The sequence below is a fragment of the Pelodiscus sinensis genome, chromosome 1 (genome assembly GCF_049634645.1).
Source record: "Pelodiscus sinensis isolate JC-2024 chromosome 1, ASM4963464v1, whole genome shotgun sequence".
Taxonomy (NCBI): domain Eukaryota; kingdom Metazoa; phylum Chordata; order Testudines; family Trionychidae; genus Pelodiscus; species Pelodiscus sinensis.
The window spans coordinates 184,729,269-184,750,475 of record NC_134711.1 but is presented as its reverse complement, the minus strand read 5'-3'; the positions used below and the strand labels follow the sequence as shown (position 1 = coordinate 184,750,475).

The 21,207-nt window shown below is 41.6% G+C and overlaps 1 protein-coding gene across 6 annotated transcripts in view; it reads left to right on the top strand.

Annotated features, from left to right (window-relative positions):
• Nucleotides 1-21,207, top strand: part of RUNX1 (RUNX family transcription factor 1) — a 249,714-nt gene that overhangs the window by 184,009 nt on the left and 44,498 nt on the right. For all 6 annotated transcript variants that reach the window (XM_006126006.4, XM_075911479.1, XM_075911467.1 and 3 more), the window contains one exon: nt 2,556-2,660. In XM_006126006.4, coding sequence (XP_006126068.3) covers nt 2,556-2,660 — 105 coding nt within the window. The remainder of the gene's footprint in view (nt 1-2,555; nt 2,661-21,207) is intronic.

Below are 21,207 nucleotides of genomic sequence, written 5' to 3'. Positions count from 1 at the left end.
CTTTCATACCATTTGGTATTTAGAAATACATCAAAAACACAATGGCCTTGAGTCTGGCTAAATAGACCCAAGCCAAAAGTCAGAAGTTGTAAGACATGGCTTAAAGCTGGCTTTCATGCCACCTTTACAGCTCCTCCCAACACCTGGAGTTACTTTTCAGCAGAAGTTGAACAGGTATTTGGAAGGCACTGGACTGGCATGCCAGTGACTTTTGAGTTTTAATTCCTGGCTCAGCTACAGACTTCTTGTGTGACATTGGCGGAGACACATCAGGCTTGTTTGCTAGAGGGGTGTGAATTTTAAAGCATATTAGCATACTGTGAACTAACTGGCCCATGTAGACCCTGCTGGTATGCACTAACATTTCCTGTGAGCACAGTAATATACTACTGTTTGGGAAGGGTCTGAACTAGCATGTACTAGGGAAATTTTAGTGCACTTCAGCAAGATGTATATGGGCATGTCCTGTAGAGCATGTCGCTGCACTTTTTAAACAAGGTCTTATTTAACCTGTGCTTTACTGCTCCATCCTAATTCACAGGGACATTGTGAGGACAGACACCATTAGTGATTATGAAGTGCTCAGATATTAGTACTGAGAGCTATTATTGGTCCCTAGATAAGAACTGCATTCAGATACTGTTTATATTGTAAATGTAACTCTCGTATTCTCAACACAAGTGGATGTATACTCACATGTAGATAAACAAAGCCAAGTATAACAATTGGAAGCATTCATCAAAGAAGCCCGAGACTTGGATACCAGGGGAATTTTGGAGATCAGCAATGAAGTGGATTTCTTTAGAGGTGGGGGGAAAAATGTACTGCATATGCCTATGCAAGTATAACCTCAATTATCTAAAATTCCTACTGTCCAAATCATAGTCGTGTTTCCTGAAAATTCCATGATTATCTATGTTCCCCATAGACATTCAGCTAACTATACTTGAGCTGGCTACAGCCGTACTGTCAGCCTTTTCTTTCTATAAATGCCAAAGTAACAGTTAATACTTATACAGTCAACATGCCACTAACTTAATAATCTGAAGTATATTAGGATAGTAGAAGTGTTATTTCAGTTGTACAAATGAAGGTAAAAGGAGTTAAAACCAAAACAGAAGCAGATATATTTAAATGCATTATACTCACAAGGGCATAAGTCATAATTTCTTATCTCCATTTGAACCAGCAAAATGACTAGTTTTCAAAATTCAGAACTGTGGTATGCACATATTATATCTGAAAAGTCTTCCCTACAACTTATACTGAAATCCACCATAATAGCCTAGCAAAACTTTCCATAGAAATCTAGGAAGCCAAAAATCCAGCTTTTCCCACGAAGGGAATGAATGAAAACACCTGAGTTTGTATAAAATAGTCTTGGGCAGGGTTAAAACGGGGGGAGGAAGTGGAGGAAATCCAGAACAGTCAAATCTTTATGTCTTCATGGAAACTTTAATTCCCTTTAGACACACTATAGAGATTTTTTGTATCTGTTCTGTATAATTTCTTGGAGCTATGGTTGTAGACTTTTCTTCATTTTAAAGGATTCCTGTTTATTCTGTAGAATTGATCTAACACTAGCATGAACCATCAACAATGGGATTTTCAAAGCTTCCTAGGTGTACATCTACACAGCAACGTTATTTCAGAATAACTGATGTTATTCCAATATAACATAGTGTGTTATAAGCCTTTATTTTGAAATAATGTCGAACTGGAGAACTTCTTAATCCGATTCATGTTAACCCTTATTTTATGATGCGTAAGGGAAGTTGAAGGAAGAATGTTCTTCCATCAACTTCCTGCTATGTAAGACAGCACCAAAAACCAAAATAAGCTATTTCGACTTAAGCTACGCAACTGATGTAGCCAAAGTTGCGTAGCTTAATTCATCTTTAGCCTTGCTGTGTAGATGTGCCCTAGGGGACTTGAACACCCAGTTCCCATTTATTTTAATGGGAACAGAGTATTCTGATTCCTTAGGCAGCTTTGGAACTCAGTCATAATTTATAGGGCTCTTTGAGCTAAGACTACAACAAGTATAGATAATTTGTAAGGGGTAGTGCGCTAATTTAAAATATAACTGTCCATCTGTAAACTGAGTATTTTACAAAGTATACATATCATTACATGTAAATCAGTTCATTATACATGCTTAGAGCAGTAGCCATCAGTGTTCCTGTAAGCTGTATGCTTGGGCTGCCACCTAGGAGAAATTCAAATGCCACCCTACTTATTAGCAGAGCATCCACAGCTGGCTGCATTGTTTCTATTAGTGGTGCCTATCTGCACATGCCTCGGTACACATATCAAAATTTATTCTACACATGTATTGAAAAAAATTGGAGGGGATATTGGTAGCCATGTATGGGAATGCACAGTCTTGGATTTCCCTGAAATGGAGGTGAATAGCTGCACTGTATGGGCAAATATATAATGAGAGGGACTAAAATATGATGTTTCTGAACTGCTGAAAATTGCAGATACAAATTCTGTCGATGCATGGTGTATTGTAATTATCAGTAAATGAGCAATGTGCTTTCCTGTTGCAGGGAAGAGCTTCACCTTAACCATCACAGTCTTTACCAATCCTCCACAAGTAGCCACGTATCACAGAGCCATCAAGATAACGGTGGATGGACCTCGAGAACCCAGAAGTAAGTGATCTAGTAACAAGTTAATGCAGGTTTCAGATCCCATATTAGAACAGGGGTTCATTATCTGTCAAATTAAATGCAGCAAAAACTAAGATTCATTGGGAGCAAAGAATATACTTTGCACTAAGGCTATATCATTAATAATTTTAGATGTTTCCCTAAAGCTTTGTTTTGCATACATGTATTGTGTTTTTCAGAAAGATAATTAAGTGCTCTGAAATTGAAGGCAACAAACTTGGGTATGATTTGTATAGTACACAAGACCAAAGGGATATTGGTTAAAGAGAAGAAAGGGAGTATTTTATGCAGCATTTCCTGGACACTTTGACTTTCAGAAAACCATAGAATTTTTTACATTAGAAACCGAGATGCCACTGATCTAGGGGACAAAAGCAAAAAAACCATTTTTTTCAGAAAGATGACAACTGGCTGTTCTTGTATATAGTTTATTTTGCCTCATGCTGGTTTATAACTTAGGAAAACTGTAATTGTTAAAAACAGCCCTTCAAAAAGACAGATGGAATTTATTCCACTGGGGCACACATTTTCACAGACAGTTGTTCTTGCCAATTTTTTTAAAACATTAAGTATGAATAGAAGATGAATGATTTGATATCTGTAGGGACAAATCCACAAATTTCACACAAGTACAGTTTTAAAAAAAACAGATGTACAGTCATCAGATGCTTGTGCAATACATGCTCTGCTTATTACCACGGGCAATAATTAACCTCAGTCACTAACCTTAGAGTAGAATTTTTCTATTTTTTATCAAAATGCCCTGATGTAAGTTGAGGTTTGTGGTTTCCGTTTTTATTCCCTCTGCACATTTGGCATAGGTTCTAACTGTTGCTTAAGAGAAGTCATCCCAGGAGAGGAGAACAGAAAAAAATGTGAACACTCATTTAAGGGTGATCCTTGCAAGCTAGGATTATTTACTGAGCGTTGGAAGACCAATGAGATTTAAATGGCTAAACATAATAAGTTAGTAGGCTTTAATTTGCCTTTTATTCTTAATAGTTGCCTGAAATTATAGACCAGATTATCTGCAGGAACAAGCTATATTACTGTATGCCATATTGAAGATCAGACTTAGTGGTTTTTAGGATTCGAGGGTAGCCTTTGGAACACAGAGAACCTTTTCTTTTTCTTTTCTTTCTTTTTCGTATTTTTTTTAAATGCTTGCCCACATTGTTCCTGAGAAATATCTCTAGAAAACAAGCAACTGTGCATGCAAAACGGGTATTTGTATATGCAAATACCAGATCTGCGAGCACAATTACCTGGCTGTGTTCAGATTTTACAGATATGAACTTGGCCATAGGCTTTTTGAATATGTGTTTGATAGGGTTCTAAGAAACAATACTATTTTGCTGATCTACCTGCTGATTTAGATCAATTTCTCAGTTGGTATAATAGTTAATATTTAATAAGGTTTTACATTTAAGAGAGGAAGTGAAGAAATCATCCATACTGAAGCTACATATGTATCTTCACAATTCAAATACATGTAAAAGCCTTGTATGCAATTTCAATTTGTCATAGAGAAATCAAATGTATAAGTTGAGTAGTATACACAAGGAAGTTTTATTCACATAGTAGTAAGGAGCCAAAGAGGTCAAATTTTCTTTCAATAGAGACACAAACTCCCATTATTGCTAGGTAATCTATTGTGTATAAAAGAATAGAATTTTCTAATTTTATTTGCTATAAAATACTGTAGTTTGATATCTAATCAAGGGTTTCTGACCTGCAATAACTGTCGCATATGTTTGATATCTGCAATACTCTTTAGTTGGATAAAATGCAGTGAACTCTATCTATTGAAGGGCCTAATCCAGACTTACTCAATGCAGTGAAGAGAAAAGCTGCTATCCAGAGCATGCTTTATAACAGGTTTATGTGTAAAGCTCAGTTTTCCTAAACCATCTCTGGTCACTTGATTTTTTTTAATTAGATTGAAAACTCCATTGTCTCATTGTATTTGGTATCTCTCATAACCTTCAGGCAATTGAGGTGGCACTGAACCATAACTTATTTTTAAATACCATCTCATTCTTTGTGGTTATGGCATTTTGGGTTTGTTGAATCAATTAGATCAGTTTGGATAAAGTCCTCTGTACAAAAGTAGTTTGCATTATTGCTATCTGAATCAACATATGTGAAGGGGGTTTCTTGTTGTGCATGCATTGTGTTGCAGGAATTGAAAATTACACTGTTTCATGGTCAGACTCTTGCTATGTTCAGACCTGGACCAGTATCAAAATAAGCACTGTTGGACAGAGGGACCTTGAAAGATGTAAGAGCCAGTATCTTGAGGCCTGCTGTGCTTAGAAATAAATATTTCTTAATCAGTCTGCAAATTAAAAGGGAAACATTAGTTTAAAACTTTATTTACATGGGTAAAGTTAGGCAAATGCATAAGTGTCTGAGGGATCAGGACATAATGAACTGCCTCATGATGGAACATGTGTTTCCTCCAGCTTCCAAACCTCAGATATTCTCACTTTCCTTTATACGCTTGTTTATTTTAAACTCTCTACACTTGAAAGTAACATGAGAGGTATATCAGTGCCCATTCTGGAGGACTGTCCCTGGCGCATAGCCTTACATATGCTCATAGGTAGTCTATGGTTGCATTTGCATGGAAGCACAAATAGCCTTGCCCATTGTGCTGTACATATTACTGAATCAAGGACTAAACCGGGGTGTTTAGGGGAAGGGTTTATGGTTTTACAGGGAATCATTAAAAAGTCATGGTAATGTTTCTGTTCCTCACAAGGATGGCCTTTTTGGTTTGTTTCTTTCTTTTTCTTTTTCTTTCTTTTTCTTTTGGGCGGGGGGAGGGGGGGGGCGAGCTTATTGTTATGAGATTTAATTTGAGGGTCAAATTTCACAGTGTCTCTCATCTCTAACTGCCATGGCTTGTAGTATATTGGCATCAAACAACGTGTTGAAATTGAAGAGAGTAATCAAAATAATATGATTTTAAGGTCCAGTATCTCTCAACCTGCCAGGACTAGAAACAGTTGGGCAAGCACACTACTAAGAATGCTTTCAGGACCAACAATCTCTTGGAAGAATTGGGCTTATACCCAAAGATCAGACAGAAAAATGTTAACTCTCATGTTTTCCTTTTCCCGGTAGTGTGCCAACAGGCCTGATGGGGCAGAGTTAAGGCTGAAAGCCTAATAAAAATGTCTTGTGTTCTAGTTACCAAGGAGAATTAACCCTCAGCCTTTGAAAACAGAAATAACTTGCTGTGGTCTTTACTTTTCCACTCTTCCCCTTCCTTTAGAATCTCAAGAGAGCAAAATCAGCCCTTACAATGGGACTGTGATTGCAACGTGAATTTTAGGAACAGTTATCCCCTTTTCAGAACACACAGCTCCCCCATGTGCCCAGATACTTCGAGACTAAAACCACAAGCCTCTACGGATATGTCTAGACAGTGGCACTATTTTGGGATATCAGAGGTATCCCGAAATAGCTATTCTGTGTCTTTTGAACAAGCCTGTTATTTCGAAATAGATTTTGAAATAACAGGATTGCTATTCCGGCGTCCCTGTAACCCTCGTTCCACGAGGGTTAAGGGACATTTTGGAATAGCAGTTTATTTTGAAATGTGATCTGTGTAGGCGGTGCCAAATTTCAAAATAAGCTATTTCGAAATTAGATCTCTATAACATATGCAATTTGCAGTTTTTCTTATAAAATTCTCTTAGTGCATAGAGCCAAAGCACAAAAGGACATGGATCTTCCTTTGCTACTTTCATTATTTTTTTTAAAATCCAGTTTTAAATAATGCTTATTTTTTGCTTCTGTATAACAATGAAACATCCTGCACTGGCAAGGAGATAGACAGCATGACCTAAGAGCTCATTTTTTCAACTCTATCTTCTCTGATTCTATAACTCTGATTCTACGCTGCACTGTTTTTCTGGAATAATGGCTGTTATTCCGGAAAAACAATACTAGTGTCCCCACCACAATTGCGTTATTTCAACTTTCTGTTTAAATAACGGACTTTTTTTCTGACATCCGTAAACCTGATTCTACGAGTAATAAGCCCTTTTCCGAAAAAGCTTTTTTGGAAGAGGGCAAGTGTAGATGCTCCACTGCTGCTGTGTCAAAATAGCTCCTCACTAGGGCCATTCCAGAGTTATTCCTCCCAAGTGCCTCTGGGGCTCTAAATCAAGATAGCGTGTCCACATTAATGGAGCCTGCCTCAGACTAATTTTGAGGCTTCCCTGTAGTGTGGATGCTCTATTTTGAAATAAGTTTTTGGGAAGATATCTTCCGGAAAAGCTTATTCCTAAAGAAACTTTGCAGCGTAGACGTACCCGCATAAAGCAAGTTGTGTTTCCATGAACTAACTCCATGGGGAAATTCATTTGCAGTATCCAGATCAAGAATATAGGTCCTGATGAAAATACTTTTGGTTGGAAAACTTGGTAGAAATATGATGATGACTCCTAAATTTGTCTGTACAGCTGTCTGACATATGTCTGTTCTTAAAAATTATTTTTCTTTTTTGATTTCTTTGAGTTCTTTGTTTTGTATTGTTTTAACTATAAGGCTCTCAGAGGCAGTTCTCTAGTACAGGTTGGACCTCTCTGGTCCGGCATCCTCGGGACCTAATCAATCCTGAACGAGGGAATTTGCTGGACCAGAGGAGGTCTCCTGCTACCAGCTCCCCAGATCACCTTCCCTCCTCACTGCAGGCCCCAGCAGATCCCTCTGCCAAGCTGCTGTGGCCCCAGCAGCCCGGACTATGCCAGCCCCAGTCCCACTATTGAGGCTGTCGCACCTCCAGTCCTGGCCCCAGTACCACAATTGTCAGGTCCCCAGCCCTACTACTGGGAATGCTGTGCCCCCTGCTGTTTTACCAGGGTTGGTTCTGGCCCCGGCCCCACCGGGCTCCAAGCCGCCAGCCCTGTTGCCACTGGGGCTCCCAGCCAGGACTCTCCGGTCCAGGAGCACCCGGGGTCCTGCCGGACCACGGATGTTGCCAGATGAGAGAGTCCCAGTTTTGGGAGGTCCAACCTGCATTGCTGTGTGCTGAAGCCACTGTGTAAATCCAAAGGATTTGTGGATTTACACCAGACTTTTTTTTTTTTTTAAGATGAGTTATCCAGGCAGAAGTTGGATGCCAAAGATGTTTGTCCCACGTGCATATATGCTTGTCCCAGTTAATCTTTGACCATACATAATTTAAAACTATGAACTCCTCTTAAAGAGCAGAATGGGGGCATAGGTTGCCGAGCAGAGCTTGAGAAAGAATGCCACCAAGGGCATGTCTACACTAAAAACTTAAGTCAATCTAGTGTAGCTTGACAATAACAGAGACAGCAGTGGTGATACATGTCCACGCTACCCTTCTTTGGTGATATGCATCCTCATCAGGAGTGCTTCCAGCAACCTAAAAGGCATAGTGTGGAGGGGTGAAAGCCTGGGTTCTCAGGTCTTCTTGCTGCTCCCTACCGGGAGGCTGGCTAGCCAGTACGCTCTTGGTTCCCTGTCAGCTGCCCCTCACCCATTCTCCATTCCCTGCCCTCTGCTGAGAGACCAGTGCACCCGCTCTCGACTCCCTACCTGCAGCAGGACAGCTGTCTGGGCCCTGGCCTCTCCACTCTTCACCAGGGCTCCCAGCAAGGCGCTAGGATCCTCTGTGCAGCTGGGGAGGATTTCGTTGTCCATTTCATAGAACTATGAAAGCGGCAGGAATTACAGCTGGTGGAAGTAACACTTTTATCTACATCAACACTGTATCACCTGAACTACATGGACATGCTTCTCAGGAAGGTGCAGTTACAATGTTGGTGTGGTAGGGAGGAAGGCTACAGAGAGCCTGGATCCACAAAGCACTTTCCCCAGGGTTTGGATAAGGGTGTGTGTTGCCACGCAAGTGGATGATCCCTCTCTTTTGAAAGAGAGCTGGGAGATCAATGCATACATTCACATCTGGAAGAGATGATCTTATCATTTGGGTTTTTTTTTTTATAAACTAGGACTTTTAAACTTTGCTTTATATCTTGTATAGGAGGAAAAGGTAGTCCATTGCTTTGGGATCTAATGTATTGTATAACCTGACTTTACAGCGTATGTTGCATTTTCTCAAGTGAATGTTAGGCAAAAGCTTTAGGTCCAGAAAATGAAAGCTTATTTTATTAATTATATAGCATTAATCTGCTAATGCCCTGGACCCCTATAAAGTAACTTAATGGCAGTACATTAACTTGGGACTTCCATATCTGTACTCAGTTTCTATTAAATACAACTTAGAATGAATGCCAAAACATATTTCATATTTTTTGTCTCAGGGTATGTCTATACTACAGAGTTTTCCTGGAAAAACGGCCATTTTTCCAGAAAAACTACACTTTCGAAAGAGCTCTTTTGGAAAAAGGCATGTGTGGACAGGGAAGAGGGGTTTTTTTTTGTTTGTTTTTTTTGACAGAAGAGGCCTCCAGGAAAAAAACCACATGTGCCCTGGTGGCCACTCTATCCATAGTGATCACAACTTAAATGCGAGATAGTGTCCAATCAATGTGGACACTCTCTTTCTAAATACGTTTTTCTGGAAGATCTCCTCTGGAAAAGCTCGAAGTCTAGATTAAAATAATGTTAAGTGTCTTCAGGTTCTTTCTTTCTTTTTTCCCACCCACCTACCCACCCACTAGGGCAGAATAGTTAGTGTGCTCCCATGCATGCACAAACCACACCTGCACAGCCCTCTGGCAGCCGCCAGACATTAGGGTGGTTCTGCACCTGCATTGCTAGTACCCAGCAACCTGCCTGCTGCACTGCTGGCCACACTCTTCCAGGATGGTGAGGGCTTCCACATGCCCACCCAGTAGCTTTGCCAACGGTGTAATGGCACAAACCTAAAATCCTTCTCCCACCCCTTCCCTGAGGCCATACCCCTATCCTGCCCCTTTTATGAGGCACTCGCTCCATTCCTCCCTCCCTCTGTCACTCGGTCTCCCCCTCTTCATTCACTTTCACCAAGCTGGGGCTGAGGGTTGGAGTGCAGGGTGCAAGCTCTGGGAGGGAGTAGATGTGCAGAGCAGGCTCTTGGACGGAGTTTGGGTGTGGGGTGCAGGACCTGGGCTGGAGCCAGGGGCTGGGGTGTGGCAGGGGTGGCACTTACCTCAGGCAGTTCCCAAAAATAACTGGCACACCCCTCTGGAAGCCGCTCTTAGGCAGAGGGGACCAGCTCCTGGCCAATAGGAGCTGCAGTGTCAGAGCTTACGTTGGGGGCAGCATGTGGGGATACCATCCTCCCTGTTCCCGGGGCTATAAGGACTATTAAAGAATTATTTTGAAATCTCTTATGAATTAAGTGGCTGTGTCATGGTCATAAAATTCTGGCAGCTTCAGGGTTTCACTGATTATTTATCCAACCCTTTCATTCACCTGTGGATTTACAATAACTCAGAAATTCTTTGGCAGAAAATTCACATAAAATGAGGTGATATATTTGGCTTGCTGATAATGACATGAACAAGCGAGTCAGAATCTTATTTCTGTGCAACCCGTTGTGTACTAGGCACTTCACAGATCATTTGTCCTTTAAGGATTAGCATCCAAAATTGGTAGTCAATTTACAAAATCTTAGCCACGGTACTTCTCCTAAGAACTTCTGGTATAAATAGATCATGCATAGAGAAAGAATGGGATGGGCTGCAATGAACACACATGATTGAGCACAATGCATATTCTGTATTGATTTATTTTATATTGGTAATACTTAGTGTGGAGTAAGAGTTGTAAATGAGTATACAACAAAGACTTTTTAAACTTTAAGCATGGCATGCCGAAGAAAATACATCTTAACAGATGGAATGTGCAGGGCATTCCCAACAATGTATTCGTAGCCAAGATTGCTTTGCATTCTCCCAGAGCAGCAAGGAAACCGTGGAATAAAAGATAAAAATATTATGCAAATAGCAGGCATGCCTCCCAAGTTTGTATGTTGCCATTCCACCTTCTAATCTGTAAAGCACTGCTTAGCAGTGGCCACTTCAGAAGTTATATGAAATCAGTTTTTCAAAGTCTGAACTGGCTTCTTATTGAAGGTGCAATTTCAAGGGTTGAAACTGATCTAGAAAGACCACTACAATTTGGATCCTGGCTACCTGAAGAGATCTCTCCTCTCCTCTCCTTATGTGATACTGCAACAATTGAGGTGTGTTAGAACCTAAACAGGAGCTCTGTGTAAGCTAAAAACTTGTCTCTGTCACCAGCAGAAGTTGGCCTAATAGAAGATATTAGCTCACCCGCCTTGTTTTCAGTTTTGTTGACAATACTGGTTTCTTACATGAACTGAGGGTATGTCTACACTACAAAGTTAGTTCGAACTAACGGATGTTAGTTTGAACTAACTTTCATAGGCGCTACACTAGTGCTCCGTTAGTTCGAATTTAATTCGAACTAACGGAGCGCTTAGTTCGAACTAGGTAATCCTCATTCCACATGGATTAAGCCTAGTTCGAACTAGCTAGTTCGAATTAAGGGGTGTGTAGACCCTTGATTCGAACTAGTGGGAGGCTAGCCCTCCCCAGGTTTCCCTGGTGGCCACTCTGGCCAACACCAGGGAAACTCGTCTGCCCCCCTCCCGGCCCCGGACCCCTTAAAGGGACACGGGATGGCTACGGTGCCCGTGCCAGGTGCAAGCCTGCCAGCACCCAGCCAGCAGACCCTGCACCTGGCACGGATCGAGCCACCCACCCGATGCCCGCCAGCCCTCCCCCTCTTCCCGGGACCAGGCTGGCGGCTCCCGGGAGCTTGCCTGTGACCGCAAGAGGCGGGCACCCGCCTGGGCTAGTGCGGACATCGTGGACCTCGTCCACGATCTCCGCACTAGGCACAGGAAAGTGGCCGGCTTGGGCAGGATAGCTGCCAGCCTGGCCACCCAGGAGCAGGTGTGCAAGAGAATCAAGGGGGTCCACTGAGACCCCCGACCCTGAGCCCTGAGCTTACAATGGCCGTCCTGGGTCAGACCAAAGGTCCATCTAGCCCAGTAGCCTGTCTGCCGACAGCGGCCAACCCTAGGGACCCTGGAGGGGATGGACCGAAGACAGTGACCAAGCCATTTGTCTCATGCCATCCCTCTCCAGCCTTCCACAAACCTTGGGCAGGGACACCACTCCTACCCCCTGGCTAATACCACTCCATGGACCCAACCTCCATGACTTGATCTCACTTCCCTTTAAACTCTGTTCCAGTTCTAGCCTTCACAACCTCCTTCAGCAAGGAGTTCCACAGGTTGACTTTTTGCTTTGTGAAGAAGAACTTTCTGTTACTAGTCTGAAGCCTGCTACCCATTCCTTTCCTTTGGTGTCCTCTAGTCCTTCTTTATGGGAACTAATGAAAAACTTTTCTGTATGCACCCTCTCCACTCAACTCCTGCTTTTAGAGACCTCTATCCTGTCCCCCTCCGTCTCCTCTTTTCTAAGCTGAAAAGTCCCCGTCTCTTTAGCCTCTCTTCATATGGGACCTGTTCCCAACCCCTGATCATTGTAGTTGCCCTTCCCTCTCCCACCCTCTCTCTTCCCCTCTCCCACTTCCTTTTCCCAGTCTCCTCCAGTTTTGTTCAATAAAGACAGATTCCACTTTGGAAGACACGTTATCTTTATTTTGTACATCAAGAAGAGGGGCTAGGGAAGGGTAAGTGGAAGGAGGTGAGGGAGGAATGGGGCATGAGCCCCCGATGGGGAGGACTGGGCTGGCTCTGCGGGCTTCTGGGGGTGGAAGCTCTCCTGCAGCCCCCCCAATTGCTCCCTCTCCCCAGATGGCAGCCTGCGGCAAGTGCAGCCGGGCTGATGGCCGAGTGCTGTGATGTGCCCAGTGTGGGTAGTCCGGGCACTCCAAGCCAGGACTGCTTTGCAAGCGGGGCACCCCTGAGAACTGTCTGTCCGGGGTGGGGGTCGGGACCCTTTAAGCACAGCCCTCGGCTAGCCTGAGACAGCATCTCCACGCTCTAAGTCCTCCTCTGATGCCCTGCCGGCACTGCTTCCGGCTATCCTTAACCCCGCTTCAGGGTCCACTTAATGTGGATGCGCTAGTTCGAATTAGCAAAACGCTAATTCGAACTAGTTTTTAGTTCTAGATGCGTTAGTTCGAATTAGCTTAGTTCGAATGAACTAATTCGAACTAAGTTAGTTCGAATTAGCGCTGTAGTGTAGACATACCCTGAGAGAATGTCAAATATATAGCAGCAGAGTTGAGGCAAAGTTGGAAATGAATTGCAGTAAGAATACACTTTGTTATAACAGTTATTTCAGTTATTTTTGTAACCATCTGTTACTCCAGCTTGATCCATCTTTCTTCAAACAGTTCCATTTTAAATCTAAAACAAGCAAGTCATTCAATTTATCTTAAATATTTTCATTCTTGTTGACGTTACTTCTGTAGAGTGTATTTCCTTTTACAACTGTTGTTCTCTTTGGTAAATGTTTTTAAGTGCTTATGTGTATTTGTATTTGTATTCTGGGATGGTCAGATATGTTCAGCATTGATCTAACTATGCTCCCATTGAAGTCAATAGTAAAACTCTCAATAAGGTGAATGGGAACAGAGGTAGGCCAGTACAAATACATTTGAAAATATCTACCTAAAATGTAGTAAATACTCCATTTCCTCATCAGCTGACTCTGCACCACTGCCGAACCTCTGCAGCACACAGAGTAGAGGTGAGCATCTTTTATCCAAGGAGAACCTTGCATTATTAAGGCTAGTGAACAAGTATATCATTTGACTTTTCCAGAGGAGAATAGGGAAATAACAACTTGGCTTTCTGTGTGTAAGCAACAGTGTTTAATATGCATTCTAATCAAGTTACTTTATGTAACACAATAGATTTACTTTAGCAGGCAAATGAAAGTCCACAATTAAGACTGCTGGCTATATAGCTAGTGACTGTTCCTTCTCCCTTACGACTCAGTCCTGAAGTCAGTGAGTTGAGGCTGCTCAAGGCTGGGCCTTTTCACTCTCTGACTTTTCTGTCTTGCCTTTCTTTAGTCTTCCAGTCTCCATTAAAGACCATATTCTCACCCTTGAGTTAAGGCCTGAGCTAATGAGAGGTTCTAAGCTTGTGTAGCAGCCTTCTGTGGAATAAGGAAAAATGGAATCAAGCCTAGGATGCGCTGTGCAAGCAAATATTGCAGTTTCCAGGCAGTAGTATATAAATTGTCTACCTGCCCACTGCATAGGATGTTTAGCCAATGGATCTGTGTAGTTTGTGGACTTACTATTGATGCCTCTATCCTGTTCTGCATTCTCCCACACGTGCCTTCTGCATTGCTGCTGAGAGCTAAGTTCAGTGGTGTGAGCCAAATGCGTACCAACAAGTCCCACCGCACAGCATCTCTGCAGTCCACTTGCTCTCTCCACCTCCTTGCAACAGAACATCAGTTGTTCTTCTGTATTTCAGGCCCTGTCACTTCTCCCACGAGTGGGGACTTGTGGGGGGAGGGGAGTGCTTCAGAGAACTAGAATTAAAAAGCAAAAACTGTCCAGTATTCCTGTACAGTGCTGTCTTGTTCCAAACAATCTGCTGTCAGTGCAGAGCTTTTCTGGAGACATGATTAGTCAGAAGTTTTTCTTAGTTAAAAGGTGTAACTGAATGGCAGGCATCCAGGGTAATGCATTGCATAGCTCTCTGTTTTTCAGTGAGCAGCCATGTTTTTCACCTTGTGGTTCATTTCAAGAAGCTAAGGTGCTTTTAAGCTGCAGTCATAGCTTAGCTTGTCTTCTGTTATCAGAAGCTGTTGCTGTTTCCTTCATGTGGACACATATGAAAACACTGGAGGCTGTCATTGTTTTATCCTTCTCTGATACGCTGTAATGAACAAGTTCTGGGGAAAGGATTTCTGTTCTCTAGGTGATTCAGATTTTTGCCTTTTGCCTAAGTAACTGAGTTTTAACAAATGTGTAAAGGTATTTCATATGGGCCAGGCGATTCACATGTTAGTTGTGCAATGGACTGTGCCAGAGGAGTTGACTTTTGTGTTCTAAGTGAAAGAGAATGGTGTATAGAAGAAGCTGTGTACATCTATCTCTGGAGAAAGAGAAAGATTTGTCTGACATGCCACACACTCTGTCAATATTCAGGCTAATATTGTTTCAGATATCACTGGGGATATGTCTAGATTACATGCCTCTGCTAACAGAGGCATGTAAATTAGACATACCAACATAGTCAATGAAGCGGGGATTTAAATATCCCCTGCTTCATTAGAATAAAGATGGCCACCACGTTGTGCTGGCTCAGCAGTTTGTTGGCACAAACCGGCAGTCAAGACGGGGATTGGTCGACAAGGAAAGCCTTTGCCGACCGATCCTGTAGGCTTTCCTTGTCAATCAATCCCTGTCTTGACTGCCAGTTTGTGCCGACAAACAGCTGAGCCAGCACAATGTGGTGGCCATTTTTATTCTAATGAAGCAGGGGATATTTAACTCCCCGCTTCATTGACTATGTTGGTATGTCTAATTTACATGCCTCTGTCGGCAGAGGCATGTAGTCTAGATATACCCAGAGAGCACATCTATTAGCCCTGAAACAGATGAGGAGCAGTATGTACAAATGGAAAAGGGGAGATATGGGAAGGAAATTAAACAGGCCAGTGGTGGAAAATGCTCTCATTTCTTTGTACAGCTTAAAACTTTTCATCCAAAGTATAACAGTTCGAGGCAAAGAACTAAGGCTACTTTGTAACCTTAATACACAAACCAGCAGAAAAGTTTAGGCTGTCACATCAACTTAATTGCGAAGAATCCAAATTGATTCTGCCTTCCTTTCCTGCCTACACACTGCGTTATGGGCTGGTCTTCATTACCTGCTCTACCTATCTTTACAATCTAGCCGCAAACAGTTTTGGTTGACCACACCACTTCCCTATTGAAAGTTAATACTGTTTGACTCATTCTGTACTGCTAACACCAAGCCAAAGAAAACAAGCTTAAAGAATAACCTGCTTGTATCCCATTTGGAGACTTCTCAGAGGCCCTGCTTTCAACATACTATATAGCAGCTTACTATATCTCTTTGCTGCTGCGAAGAAAATGAAGGCAGTGAAAGCAGTGCAAAAGTCTAAAATCAAGATTAGTCAGAAGTGTATGAGCACTCAATGAGATGGAATCCTGCTTGTGTACAACATTTCCTACCATGGAGGGACTGTTAAGTCAAAGAAGAAAATGTTCAAGCCATCTTACTGAAAAATCAGGTATTCTGAACAATTGCACAGCAAAACTATTGTGAGTTACATTGCATCCCATGTACTCAATGAATCCAAAGGGTGGGTTTGTTTGTAGCAAATTTAGTATAGCTAATTTTTTTTACAGGAAGAGGATTATGTTTGCATGTGCTATCTAAGTTTGAATGATAAATATCTGAAGTGGGGGAAACTCACATTTCCTGTTATAATCATTTTGGCTCAGAGAATGAGAAATGGTTATTCTAGCAATGCTGGCATAACCCCATAGCATAGAGACATTCAGGGTAAGAATGCCAACTTCCCAAGCAGGAGCTAGGTTGATGGAGGTGCTTTTCCATCGACACAACTACACTTATACTCAGGCCTGGCTACGTCTACACTGGCATGATTTTCCAGAAATGCTTTTAACGGAAAAGTTTTCCGTTAAAAGCATTTTCGGAAAAGCCGTCTAGATTGGTGGGCCATGGCCAATCTAGACGCGCTTTTCCGCAAAAAAGCCCCGATCGCCATTTTCGCGATCGGGGCTTTTTTGCGGAAAACAAATCTCTGCTGTCTACTGGCCCTTTTGTGCAAAAGTTTTTCGGAAAAAGACTTTTGCCCGAACGGGAGTAGCATACTATTTTCGCAAAAGCACTGACAATCTTACATGAGATCGTCTGTGCTTTTGCGGAAATTCAAGCGGCCAGTGTAGATAGCTGGCAAGTTTTTCCGCAAAAGCAGATGATTTTGCGGAAAAACTTGCCATTCTAGACACAGCCAGGGAGAGTTGGGAGGTGGGAATTTTTCCTTACCTTACTTTATGAATTTTTTTTTCTATTTTGTTGTTCTATTTTAGGCAAGGTAGAATCAGGAAGTATATACTTCCTAAAGGACTGCACTCTCTCAGGCTCCCGATATGGTATCTTTTGCAATCCCTAACATGTACTTTAAAAATCATTTCACTGAAAAGGAATAACATTTCTCTCAGCTTGAAACGAATGTGTTTTTAGATTTCTACTTTGGGCAGAACTATCTTTTTGTACTTTTGTTTTTGTGTCTGTACCTCTTTGTTTTATTCATGGCATTAACTAATATGTCATAGGTCATGTGTACCCTATGGGAAATTTAGTAACATGGCTAAGGTGCTGTAGCTTTGCTTACATAACCCTGTAGTGTAGATACAGCTTACAGCAATGAAAGTGTTTTTTTCTGTCAGTGTAAGAACACCAGCTCCCTGTGTGATAGTAGCTAGGTGGACAGAAATATTCTTCCATAGGCCGAGCTGTGTCACCACTGGGTGTTAAACTGGCCTAGCTATTGTGCTCAGGAGTGTGGATTTTTCACACCTCTGAGTGCAGTAGCTTTGTTGACCTAACTTTTAAGTGTAAATCAGGCCTTAGCCACATGTCTGGAGTATATTTTAGGGAAGTCTGCATGAGGAAGAATGCAAACTATAAAGAAACAAAGGAGGGTTTTGGCAGTGTGTTGCTTGTATTGGGAGCCATTCTTGGCAGATATTAGCTCTTTTTTAAGTACATATTTTGAGGTTAAAAAAAAAGTCAGATGAGGGTATAATTTTGCAAACTAATGTGACTTCCATTAACTGATTCTTCTTTAAAAAATCCCATGTGCTCTGTAGAATTATTGTTACTTCATTGAACTGGCCTATTTTTACATGTAAATCTTGTGATGTTCCCAACAGTGATGCAAGAGCATGAGTATTGACTTGAGGGCAGACCATAAAAAACCAGGTCACAAATTCCAAATTGGTTGTCAGTTTTAAACTTAGATTTCACCAGCCAATTATATCACAGGCACATGCTTCAAGTGCTGTAACAGCTTTAACATGAACTCACAGAGACCCCAGTCCCTCTTGGGTATTCTGATCTGTCTTGCCAGCGAGCATATCTCTGTTATAGATAACCCCAGGTACCATAAATCAGAGCAGTAGGCAGGTTACTCCTGATACCAAAGGAACAGTCACTTACGCCCCCAGCATTTCTGCTTTAGGTCTCACTTCAGAGACAATGCTTGTAACCAATCCTCTGTATATTGTAGGAAGACTTATTAAATAGTAAAAGGAAATTAGAGAGTTTTTATAAGGTTAAAGGAAGCACACATAGTCCCACCATTGAGTAAAGCTACATTTTAGTCAGGAGTATTTTTAGTAAGTCATGGTTAGGTCATGAGCAGTAAACAAAACTTAGTGGCCTGTGGCCTATCCATGACTTGTACTATATATCTCTGACTAAAATTTGCAGGGGGGGGGGGGCATGGGGCAGCCTGGGGGTTGCCATGGATGCAAAGGGCTGCAGCGCTGGGGTGGGCTCTATCTGGCACCTGGGAAATAGTGACTACCAGCTCCTAGCTCCACCTGCTGCCTCCCTTCCACCTCAAGCCCTGGTTCTGCAACTCCCATTGGCTGGGAACTACAGCCAGTGAGACCTGTGCCTGTTGGTGGAGGCAGCACATGGAGCTAAGAGCTGAAGGAGGGGCGTTCCTGTTGCCCTGCTGAGGAGCCCTCCCCCTCCCAGCACTCCAACCCTGAGCTCCCCCACACACCCACCCAAATTCCTGCTGCAGGATGGGGAGGAGTCTAAGACTGTCACAGCAACCACTGGTGCTCCTGACTCAGGGGCTGCCCAAGCTGCTCAGGTAGTTCCCAAGCCGGCTCCCATAGCCAGCTCTAGAAACCATGGAAAGCCACAGAATCCATTACTTCTGTGACCTCTGTGACACACATCAAGCCTAACAAATTAGTATTATGTTTCAAAAGGTAATATAGGTGTCTAAAATCAGCAAACACTCTTTGTCCTTTATGGCTAACCAAGGCTAAGTAGCTAGGGATCTCCTGCCTAGAAACATCTTGCCTCTCCCTCCCCCTAGAGTTACAATCACTTTTGGTTGGGGGGGGGAGCAGTTATGCCCTTTACATATGCAAACTCAGCTGATGGGAGGAGTCCGCTTACATGACTCAGGGGGAGGAGAGCAAAACAGTCTTTATTCCTTTTGCTGATGGAGTCTCAATCCTCATATAGGAAGGGTCAGGTCCAACTATATAGCCTGTCTGGTATCAGTGGGTCTCCTTTTTTGAGAGTGGTGTAACAATTTCTATAGAAGAGTAGCTCTCCACGCAAAGTAGTGTCCCACCTCCTAAATGGAGATTCAGACTGGGAGACCTTAGCATACACTGGAACCTGGGCTTGTCAGCATCACAAACGTATTAAATAATTGCACTTCTAACAAAAAATCCATATATGTCAACATTCAGTAGAAATTTTGGTGGAAGAATGGGAAACAAATCAAATTTCCTTTTTGTTAAAGTTTAGGTAGGATATAATCTTGTTTTTGGATACCAGTTAGCTTCTTGTCAGCCCAATATGTACTTTTTTTGAACAAAATAGGTTTAAACAAGAGATTTAAAAAACCCATGGCGAACTAATTTCACACGTGTGCAAGTTGGATTATTAGGATGGAGAAATGGAAATGCCCAGACAAGTTCTGGAGCTATCAGAAAATCAGCTACAATTGTGAAGTCTGAGGGTACGTCTAAACCACATCTCTTTTTTGATAAAGGGATTTGAATTTCCCGTGCTTCATTTGCATAATCGCGTCATGGCACTTTTTTTGAAAAAGCACCATTTCGAAAGTAAAACCGGGCCTAGATGCGGTTCTTCGAAAACAGCAGGTTTTCTGTACAGCATATTTTGAAAAGGCCTGCTGTTTTCGAAAGAACCACGGCTAGGCCGTGGTTTTACTTTTCAAATGTCGCTTTTTCGAAAAAGTGCCATGATGCGATTATGCAAATGAAGCACGGGAAATTCAAATCCCCGCTTCATTTACACTTTTGATATGTCTAATTTACATTTATCAAAAAAGGGATGTAGTTTAGACATACCGTGAGCCTCATACTAAGATCATACTGGGAATATCTGACATCTATAAATACTTGCAGATACCCACAAAAATAAACTGTCCACTCATATGGGTGAGGTTTGCCATGTGAATGTCAAAAAACAAAAAAGATTCATCTAGGAATGATGTCACTGCGTCAAACCATTTATATTTGGCTTTACTCTGAGGTGACTTTACTAGGCCTTCCAGTTTAGATAACTGTCTGAATGGCAGTGGGTCAAGGGAATGTCAAACAGACATAACATCCTACTTCCCAGCACCTAAAGTCTGTGGTCAGTTTAGGTATGCTGGATGACTGACATAACTGAATCTATTCAGAATTATAGGTAATGCAAAGCTATTTGGCATAACATTGTATCTACCTTGATATTACTACCATCTAGAGGGTGGGCGTGAATATACAGTACTTATTTAAAAAAAAAAAACATCGCTGCTTCCATGTGCTAAATTGAATGCACGATTCAGGCCTCCACCCACCTTTTTCTCCTTGGAACAATAATTAAAACTATGAAAAATCATCTTGTCCTCTTGATATAAAACTAAAGGATATTCCTGTTGTAAGTCTTTAAACCATTGTCATGTTGTTTACTCATAAACAGGCTAAGAAGGGTTAGTCTTTTAATGGTTAATATCAGTAAATGTCAATTTCACAGTATGCACACAAATGGATCGAGGGGGAAGAAATTCTACTGATGATCACTGAAATGTACATATGAGAAAAGTAAGGAAAATGCTGCTTGCGAAGTTTGATTGAGGATATTTACTTTTGTGTATTTTGACATGTGATATTCATAATTTAGTTCTTTAAACTTATTTAATATTTACATTTATAGAATCAGATGGAAAAAAGGGAACAAGAAAAAATATAAATCATATGTGAAGTTTTCCAGTCAAAAACCTCAAGCCACTGAAAATTCTCTTTGAGACTGCATATTATTTTAAGAGTAGCCTTGGCAGAACTCAATTTTTATTTTTAAATACTTTTGAAGGATAAGAATGTTTATATTTAAGCATATTTTTTCTGGTTTTATCAGTTTGAATTTTCACCACTCTAGTACATTAGAGGGGTGCAGGCAGGCAAGAATTATTTAGTGACACTAGACACTGAAATTCAAAATTTAAAGATTTATGATTATTACAATAAAATAGGTTTAGAGAAAGATTACTCTGGAGTTTATATTTTTGTACTTCTCAAGAGCCACCTAGAAATGCTGACATTGTATCCCTGTGGCCATCCACAACATTAAACATAAATGAGTAAACATTTACAGTAAACATTCAACGTGCAAAAATATGGGAGATAACAAGATATTTTGGTTTTGTCATTTTCAAAAAATGGTGTTCCAGCCAGATGGACCTAGTCCAAACGGAATGCTCTACAGTCTCTTAAAGTTTATGGAACTGCATTTTCCCCCATAAAGAGGAAAAATACT